This window comes from Anabas testudineus, chromosome 1 (genome assembly GCF_900324465.2).
Source record: "Anabas testudineus chromosome 1, fAnaTes1.2, whole genome shotgun sequence".
Taxonomy (NCBI): domain Eukaryota; kingdom Metazoa; phylum Chordata; class Actinopteri; order Anabantiformes; family Anabantidae; genus Anabas; species Anabas testudineus.
In genome coordinates, this window is record NC_046610.1 from 20,301,088 (window position 1) to 20,311,471 (window position 10,384).

Genomic DNA, 10,384 nt, shown 5'->3' on the forward strand with positions numbered 1-10,384 from the left:
CCGCAGGTATTACTTCTCCGCACTGTGCCAAAGCTGTTGGTGAGAGCATCCATCAGTGAAGCAGAGATGAGCAGATACGCAGGCTCCCACGTCTCTCAGTCTGTCTGAATGCCTGTGGCTCTGCCTTCCTTGATCCATCACTCCTCCCAGCTTTGTTCGGCTCTCAGCTCGGACAGATGCAGATGCTCCAGCTGTCAGACGGACTCTTTTTGGCCATTTGCGGAGGTTTTTTTTTTTTTTTTTTCAATCAGGTAAATTAAGCAGGTTCCTCCAACGCATATACTTTGTGGCATCATTACATCTGAACCGTCACAGAAGGCTTCAAAGTGACTTGTGAGGAGTCATCTGTGGACGCGAGTGCGCGCGGATGCTGAGCGCTTTGGACAGACGCAGCCAGACGCGCTCCGCACGGACTTTTATCTCCTCATCGTTCCCGTGTTTTCAGCCGATGCTCAGACTGATGCCGGCGGAAAAGTGACATGAAGGCTCAGAGGTCGTAGATGAACCGCGGCTCCGACGCACACACACAGATCCTGCAGGTTCAGACTGGAGGTTTGATAAGAACTGAAACAAACAAACAGAAAACATGAAATCCAGGAGTCAGGACCAGAGTTTGTCTGACTCCAGAGAGCTGGACCGGTCTTTCGACCCCCTTACAGGTAGGTGGAACCTGTTTTAAATATTTTGAACAAATATTTGATTTGCTGCTGTTTGCTGAGCTGGATTCAAGTCTGAGAGTTTACATGAGTTTTAACAGGAGGATCTGTTAAAGTAGACTGATGTGATCTGGAAATAGTGTTGGACTGGTTTCTCTCCATTTGTAGTCAGATGTTAGAGGACTTATTATTATTATGAGATGACTCATTTAAATGGTGCACAGCTTTGCATCAGCTCATCAGCTCCACAGTGATTCCTAGTTGGAAATATGAAAGTAGAAGAAAAACCTTTTAGGATCTGAAAGTAAAGCTTTGTATACTATACTGAACTCACAGTGGTTCCTTCTGAATCAAACAGCTCTAGAAGAAAATCAGTTCAGTAGGTTGTGGGTAAGAAGCTAAAGCCACATGAATCCAAGCTGAATGTGAAATATGAACAATGAAAAGAAGGTTTAGACTGAAACATACTGTGTGACTCTAGAAATCAACTCACATTCAGTCTGAACTCGACACCTTCAGCTCTGAGAACTTGTCAGGGGCGTTTTTCATTATCTTCTGACGTTTGATAGGTGAAATGATTAATGAGTGATGGTGAAAATAAGCATTTGTTGCACCCTAAATAAAAAATGATTACTATTAATGTTGCTCATTTATTAGGTCTAAAAAAAAAAACTCAAGACAAAAAAGGTGTTTTAAAAGCTAAAGCACATTAACTTTTTAAAGAAACACTGATCACACGTCTGAAGGGGAGTCGACAGAGAACATAGCAGCAAAATATAAGAAAATCGAGCTTCATCCATCTCTTGTCATCTAAAATTATTCCTGTCAGCGTGTGTGTGTGTGTTTACAGTCTGATTAGATCAGCAGGGCTCCTCTCGTTCTCCGTCTTTTATTTTCCTCATGAGTGGCTGCAAAGACGAGCCTCTTCAGAGATCACTGCACACACGTCGTTCTCGTGACAACTTCCAGAAATAGTTTCCTTTAAAGGAAACAATGACTGGTTTCATGTCCCACAAAGAGAGGGATGGAGCCGTTCTCCTTTATTCTGCAGGACATTTAAAAAATGCAGCATTTAAAATGGATGAATGGGCAGATGGATGGAGAAAATCAACCAATGTCTGGAATAAAGAGTGAAGAACAGGTGAGGAGGTGCACAGCAGCCTTATCTGTCAAATAAACAATAAATAAACAAAATAAACAACAGTTGTGTTCAATGTACTGATGTTAAATGTTTATGGAAAAAAACATGAAGCTGATGAAAACCTTGTTTTGTTCTCCGGTCGTACATTATAGATAGTGGATCTCTGTCAAATCATCACCTTCTACACTGGAGTTCACATGTTACTCTGACAGACGTTTGTTGAACCATCACCTCACATACAAACACTTGGTTTTTTTTTTAACGTTTAGAGTGACGTTTGTGGGAAATGTGCTTATTGTAGATGAGATGATTGACATCACTTCAAGCCTGGAAAGTGAAAAAGAAGCTGCCAGTTAGCTTAGCTTAGCATAAAGACTGGAAACAAAGGGAAACAGCTAGCCATGGTTCTGTTAAAGCTCCAATAACTTTAACATTTATACTGCATGCTGCTTCATTAATCTGTACAAAGTTAAACTATGTAGTGTTATGGAGGAATATGTGTCAAACTATCTAATCTAGTTTTTAAACTGCAGTGTACATTAAACCACGCTAACCAGCTGCTCATGTTACACGTAACACATAAGGACAGCACACATAATCTGATCTGACACCTCTGTTGACCTGACCGCTGTAACCAAAACATTTTCCAATCTTACATGACTATGATTAAGGTTTGGTTGGATTTAGGCAAAGAAAATCCGTGGATAAGGGGACAGTCGTCGTCATTTTGGTCCTAATTTATGATTCAGCATTGAACATCGTGTGTTGGTTCATGGGATTTCAAAGTGAATCACTGTCTTTAGAGCTGTGATAATCTCCAGTATCATGTATGAGGACTATTGTGACCAAACAAACCTGTGTTTTGCTGTGTGTTTGCATTAGAAAGCTAAATGGTAAAAGCTATACTGGTTTTTATTCATGCAGTTTTTGTACAGTAGAGCAGTTTGTTCCCTAATGCATCCAAATCCCTACATTCAGATCCGAAGTGTTCACTTCATATAATGTAATTGCATATTTTATTTCAAAATAAATCCCCTCAGGCTTGAATAGCTTTCATGTTTTAGGTGCCAAATGGAAATGGCTTTAGTCGGGACTGATAGAGTTTGCTGTAATAAAATCAGTGTTGTGTAACAAAGAAATCAAAGCTGGCTCTACGTAACTGATGAGCCGACCTCAGTGTGAGGACACACGAGTAAAAAAATGAATTGATGTAAATGTCTGTAAGAGTCACCGGGGAGCTCATGATGTCAGCAGGAGAGAATCAGTGTGTGCGTGTGTGTGAGTGTGTGTGTGTGTGAGTGTGTGTGAGTGTGTCCATGTCTATAATCTGAACCATGTCCTTCTGGAGGATTACAGTAAGCACAGGGCCTGTTGCTGAGGCAACATTAGCTTACAAACATTCATTTAGTGCTTCATGACCCTGAGCCGCGACCTCCCAAACTAAAAACTGTACCAGTGAACTCAGACACACTCAGATCAGGGATGGACTCATAATGAAATGAACATCAGCAGTTTACATGGGTTTAAAAGCATTTGCACGTTTTTGTATAATTGTTTAATTGACTATTACTCAACAGTGTGATAATAAGCTCTATAATGAGTTTAAGTTTACATTTATTGCTAATTTCTTCATCTTATTTTCAGCAAAGAAAATCAGACGAAAATCAGTGACGAACGTTTGTTTTATGTAGCACTATAGAGGCTGTGTTTCTATATTTATTCTGTTGGTTTGGGAGAAATATGTCTGAAATTATGGATGAATGAAACAATTGTTTTACTAGTAATAGTAAAAACCAAGACAAAACACGTCTGCATGCGTGAAACATGAGAGATTTCTATAAGAGGCTTCAATCCTTCCACTGCGATTAAATGTATATATAAGTCGATATTTGAACACTTCAGCATTTTGTGCTTCTCTGATCCACCTGATCGAAAGTCCATTGATTCCTCAGACTTCAGAGGTTTGAAGTACAGATATTCTCACTGATTATTTCAAAGCTCAAAATGAACTCTTGCTCAAAATCTGCTGACACAGCACAGGATTTAATTAGTGCTTAAAAACAACCTATAAAGCATCACTAGTTGGAAAGTTGCACCAAAAAGAGGCGGTGACTCCATTTTGACTTTCCGATTTTCTCTCACTTCTCTCCTTCCACTCTCAGCTTGAGTTCTTTGCACCAGTGGATAAAAGGAGTGGATAAAACCGTCTTCATGTGTGCTAATGACAGCAGAGAAGGGAGTATTGATCTGCTTCAGAGGGCTGCAGTTGTTCAAATTAATTCTCAAAATCAAAGTCGCCCAGAGGCTTTCCACAATAAACTGAAATGTCTGCAGCCCCTGCAATAATTGTTGAGTCAGTGTTAGTCATCAATGAATAAGTCAAACCCTACACACACAGTATAATTACCAACTATGTTTCATCACATTGTAACATCACGAACACTGTGGATAAAATCATTCATGATGGTTGACCGTGAATAGCATGTGTGTTTTTATTTTTTTTGCATTCTGTCCAGACAGTGTTTATGATCTTACATAACCCCGACGAGCAGCCGAGGTCAGCGTTTATCAGTTTTTATCAGGTTTCTCCCAGAACAAGTCGCATCAAGCAGCTGCTCCTAGAAAGCATTTCAGTAACTGAGAAAGCGTCTTTGATCAATCCCCTGCTCTAAAAGTGACAGCCAGAAAGAAAAAGCAGGCAGCAGGGATGTTTTTCTGTTGTTTGTCTGTTTCCATGCAAAAACGCTCCCATGTTCCTTTTTTCATGAAAAAAAAAGTCCTGCATCGAAAGGCTGAGATGTTGTTGTGATAGCTGTGTGTGTGCGTGTGTGTGTGTGTGTGTGTGTGTGTGTGTGTGTGTGTGTGTGTGTGTGTATGAACCTGTGTTTGTTTTTCCACCGACGTGCAGCTGCTGCATTTGATAGTTTGATTTTCATATCCTCAGTATCTATTGTTCTGATGCCCGTGATAAATATGCTTACAGGTAACTAAAGTACACACATGTACATGGACCTGCAGTCACGACTGGATCTCACAGAATGAGTTTCAGTAAGTGAAGAGTGTCTATAAAACCTGGGAGGGTGCAAAATATTACTATATAATATAAATAGTAATATAATAATATAAAATCCTTTTCATCTATGACTATTTATATTAGCAGTATGCACACTAATCTAACATCTAGGAGGAAGATAGTTAGGCCTGTCTATTTGTAGCTGGTGTGCCGCCTGTTATTCACCAGTTGCTGCAGTGCAGCTGTTCACTACCTGTCAGGTGTTTTACTGTATGGTTAAACCCACATTAACTCATCCAACATGTTGGTACTGTCATTTATTCCTTCTTTATTGTACTTTCTATTCCTATTAAATTCTGAAACTGTAAAAATAACATTTGTTTATTCATTTATTCGGTTGTGGTCAGAATGTGAACAGCCTTATTGCACAGATGCTGCTATGGATGAGACAAACCTATTGTTGAGACGTAAGATAGATGCAAGGGAGATGCAGGGCTCCTTTATTCTCATTTAGAGAAGAAAAGTGTTGAAAGAAAAATTGTAACACAAGACTGAAGACTAATCCTCACGAATGGAAGAATGTATTGCAGGGATGTAATTATTATTAGATGTACTTAATAAACTGAGAATTGATATACTGTGTATAGACTCACATTTTCTCTAGTTATATAATACCCCTAGTGTTGCTCATTTTCTTCTCTGCAGGAGAAAAAAGGAGCCATCTCCTTTGTATTTCCCGAGACAGGTTCACAGGTGATCTCTCTGGGCAGCAGTGGGGCTGGAGGTGTAGAAAACATCCAGCAGGTTCTGGTCTCCTGCTGTGCTCATTGTACTTTGACTGTGGTTCAACACTGTCCTCTGGTGGCAGGAAGGACACATGACCATCTAGTAAATATAGCTCTAAACACACAGTGTTAGACCCTATGATGGTTCATGTAAATCTTGTTTTAATCTAGAAGACACATTTAGGGTATAAGTGCAAAAGTGCATGAGCGTCTGATCTCTTTATTGTTGTAGCAAGGAGTCAACAGACGGTGGTGTGTGTGTGTGTGTGTGTGTGTGTGTGTGTGTGTGTGTGTGTGGATGCATCTTTCTCAACTTTCCTGAACTTTTTAATAATTTACCTTTCGCCTTAGAACCTTTCACTTCTTCTACTTCCTGAATAACCAAACACGATGTGAACCCACATTACTTTTCTATTAAAAGTTATCAAACTGTCGACATTTAGCATCAAACTAAACATGACTAGGTTTGTTTTTCTTAACGACTCTTGGTTCGACACCAGCTTTCACTTGCTGTTGTGCTCCAGACAGATTTGAACTGATGGTGTCCCACTGGCTCAAAGCCAGGTCAGCAAACTAATTCATTTACAAGCCAAGTTGCATGGACACATTAAGTATTTTGGCTCAGGTTTTATCCAATTAACAAAGTGTCCGCTATGTGGGCCACTCTATCTGCCTCTAATCTTTGCTGTGATTGGTTGTTTCCAGGTAATCCACTGTCCAAACCCAACAAGAAGACCTTAAAACAGCGGTTCCTCAAACTGCTCCCCTGCTGTCGCTCTGACTCCAGCTCTTCAATCAACCAAAGCAAGTGTCAGGACACACACACCCCGCATGAACACAAGGGCTCTGAGCTTCTGTGTACACAGCAGTAACTACTTCATTTCTCTCTCCATCTTCATGCAGGAAGCATAGCTGATGAAGGTGAACTGTCAACAGTGTGTCACAGACCGGAGGGGCTCGACCGTCTCGTACAGCAAACCAAGTTCAACAAGAAAGAGCTGCAGGTCCTTTACCGCGGATTCAAAAACGTCAGTCACACTCTTGGGTTATGCATATTGAATGTGTAGTGTTCAGAGCGGCACCTCTGGGGGAAATGGCAGGAGCTCGAGCCCCCCGAGCGCCCCCACCCACTCCCACTTGCATGTTCCTGTAGATGCATGAATGTGAATATATTTGATCATGTTTGATATGTCAGTGTGTCACTTAGATCGTTCTCGTCTATGTGAGAATTTTATGGTTTCCACAGGAGTGTCCCAGTGGTGTAGTGAATGAAGAGACCTTTAAAAGCATCTACTCGCAGTTCTTCCCTCAGGGAGGTCAGCCACACTCACTTATTCTCACAGCAGTGATTTGTCTTCTTCGTTTTTCCAGAATCACAAAGAGTTGGAATTACTCGAACTCTATTTATAAAATAAAATTAACAAATGCTGATAATGAAACCCTACAGACTGTTCATGTATTGGAGCCCATAAAGAATATCAGGACATTTTCGTCTCTGTTCAACAGCAGCATTAAGGTATTTGTAAGACAACTGTGTTTTCTTTTTGTTCCAGATTCAAGTATGTACGCACACTTCCTGTTTGAAGCCTTTGACACCAACAACAATGGAGCAGTCAGCTTTGAGGTAGTACAGTACAGTGCAGTCCAAGTGATCGAGACTCTAAGTGGAAGTTTTATTCCCCCACAAACCTACACTTAGTGTCTAACACTCTGACGTCACTGCATAAGAAAACAGATCAATCTGTGCGAGTGTTTGTCTTGTACCAGTGGTACGTTCATGTGCCAGTAAAACAAGCCTGTGTTGCGTCTCTCTTCCTCTGACTCACTCTCTCTGATGTTAGTACCACTTTCCTGATCTCAGTTTTCTCTCCCCTGCGGTAGGACTTTGTTATTAGTCTGTCCATCATCTTGAGAGGCTCCATCACTGATAAACTCAACTGGGCCTTTAATCTGTACGATCTCAACAAGGACGGCTGCATCACCAGAGAGGCAACTCTACTCTCTATCTATCTGTTTGTTTAGTCATATGTTAGTAGCTTCCTCTTCTTATTATTATTACTTCTCTTCATTTTGTCCAGGAGATGACAGACATCATGCACTCAATCTACGACATGATGGGGAAGTACACCTACCCCAGCATGAAGGACAGTGCTCCCAAGGATCATGTTGACAGCTTTTTCCAGGTAAAACACACAAATAACCAAACCATAATACTAGATTTGACATCTTCAAACATTGAACTTGTACATCAAATGATCCAAAGAAGTTTGATTTTCTAATGTGCCACTTAAAAGTCCTTTACTCTTGATTGTGTGTATCCTCATTTCCTAATTGAACACAATAACCAGGATCTTGCATAACTGCAGGCAGCACTACTTATTTGATGAGAGGAGATGACTGTTGACTCAACGATGACTCAAACTTATTGAATTCTTCCAGAAAATGGACAAGAACAATGACGGAGTGGTCACCATGGACGAGTTCTTGGAGACATGCCAAAAGGTCATTGTTTAATTATTATGTAATATTTCAAATGCACCATTAATGATGCAGCTAATCCTATTTTTATGCTGAAGTACTGAAATAATTCAGATGTCATCACTTTTTCTTCCTTCATCCAGGATGAAAACATCATGCAGTCCATGCACATGTTTGATAATGTGATCTAAAGCTTGGGACGCTCAAACAGCTCCACCTGCCTGGAGCTCAGCTGCAGTTCTTCAGCCTCTTGGCCAGAGCGTTGGCGTTTCTGGACCTACACAACCCTAAAACCACTTATTCTCAAATGACTTGACATATGTGAAAGGGAATTTTATAGTTTTTATAATAGTAAGTATATAGAAAGGCATTAAAAGTGGATTTGGGGTGTTTTCAAATTATGATTGACAAAGCTGCACTAAGACAACTGAGGTAACAACAGGAGAGAATGGCCCGCGACGTCCTCACTCATACAAATTATTTATTTCATTCTCTATCACATGTATTGTACACATTAGAGAGAGAGTCTGAATGTGCAGACACATTGAACAAATGAAAAGAAAAATGCTCCTAATGTTGAAGAGTGTCACACTTTCTATACTCACGCTTACTCTACAGTGACAGACGAACTAAACAAGGGATGAAGTTTCAAATCAAGCAATAATCTCAAAGTAATATTTTATCAAATCGTATCTTGTTCTTATGGAGCACACGACTCACATGTATTATATAACGCTGTATATTGTGTCAGCATGATGTTTCTGTTAGACTGGTCATTGAAATGTTGAATTAAAGGATTCATATATTTTCTATATAAAGACAGTAACAAAGACGGTGATGACGAAATTGAATAAATCCCCAAAGTTGCTATGCAAGAGCATATCGTTATTTAGCTCCTGACCAGCGGATGTGTTATTATGGTTCCCTAAAGTTACCTTGTGCTTTAAAGCGTGTACTGATTTGGAAATGAAACAAATTTGCAGCTTGCAGACATAAATAGTAAATTATTCAAATGATCCTGTTATTCAGGCCATGTAAATTTAAAATTTCTACTTGTAAAGCTTCTCTAACTGTGTCATGGTTTGCCACAGGGAACTCAGTCTTCACGTCTTGAACCCATTAACCCTGTCAGCACTAATCATCTGAGAAATACTTCATATAAACGAAAACACTTAATATTTTCTTTTCATAGTCAGACAAAAACTTGTGGTTAAATCTACCACTTGTTCTTGTTTTGTAAGTGTTTAATTTGCCTGTGAAACATAATACAACAGAGAGGAGCAGATATACCCCGCACCCTTGAAGAAACCCGATCCCATACATTTTCCACATTTGTGCTGGTTTGCCATGTGCACAGATGGAAAAGTGTCATCCACATGGAAAACCAGATTTGTTTTGGATCACAGACTCACAGAAACAAGAATAAAAACACACTGTCAACCCTCTGAAAAATTGATCAGAGAAGGAAGAAGTGGTAAAAGAGAGAGATGTTGAAAACTGTAAAACAAAAAAGGAGATGAATGGACTGATCGTCCACAGGAGTGCTGACAGTGCAATAAAAAAAGAGCTGCAGGAAAGAAATCTGCGAGAATCATTGAAAAACTGAGACGTTCTACGAGGCAAAAGGTTAAATAATAAACTAAATACGTTAGATTTTCTGACACCTTCTGTCCCATTGACACGACGAAACAGCATCAGGAGTGGACAGGTGAAAAGTGGGAGAACAGAGCCGACGCTTTAAGCCTCTGCTAAGATAGAAAATACTCAGAGGAAGACAGATGAGCTGTTCTCTCTCACAGCATAGCTTCAGTGTTTTTAAAAGCAGACAGGTTACCATGAAACACACAAGAAAACTGTAGTGTTTATATATTAACCTATTAATTATTGTATATTTGTTCTTGCAGTTTAATGGGTGATTATGTTTGACACAGACTGAAAGAAAACAAATACTACTATACATGAATATTTGTAATCACCTCTTTTAATGAGCCAAGACCAGCAGGAAGCTTTTTCTGTGTAAAGAGCTTGTACTGACATAAAACCTTCAAGGATCCTTCACTTATATTTTGGGAGAAAAACCTGAACATGAATATTTTGTTAGCATGTGGAAAGGTGTTGCACAGACCACATCATATACCACTAAGATTATTTCAAAAAGAAACTTGTGAATGCAGAAATATTCTGGACATTTGTTGCTATGTCACAAACAATCTTATGTAACAAACGTGTAATTAGCCCTTCATATTTGTTTTAATAGATTTAAAGCAGGAACATTATTTCTGATAAAAAAAACAAAACATTGACACCATGA

General features: G+C 39.6%; 1 protein-coding gene across 1 annotated transcript; it reads left to right on the forward strand.

Annotated features, from left to right (window-relative positions):
* Positions 1 to 263: 263 nt before the first annotated feature.
* On the forward strand, positions 264 to 8,926 carry LOC113161374 (Kv channel-interacting protein 2-like). The gene is made up of 9 exons (XM_026358917.1): positions 264 to 659; positions 6,301 to 6,399; positions 6,499 to 6,623; positions 6,842 to 6,911; positions 7,149 to 7,219; positions 7,477 to 7,584; positions 7,674 to 7,778; positions 8,035 to 8,097; positions 8,217 to 8,926. The coding sequence occupies exons 1-9, from the start codon at positions 587 to 589 to the stop codon at positions 8,262 to 8,264; spliced, it is 762 nt and encodes a 253-aa protein (XP_026214702.1). The 5' UTR covers positions 264 to 586; the 3' UTR covers positions 8,265 to 8,926.
* The last annotated feature ends 1,458 nt before the right edge of the window (positions 8,927 to 10,384 follow it).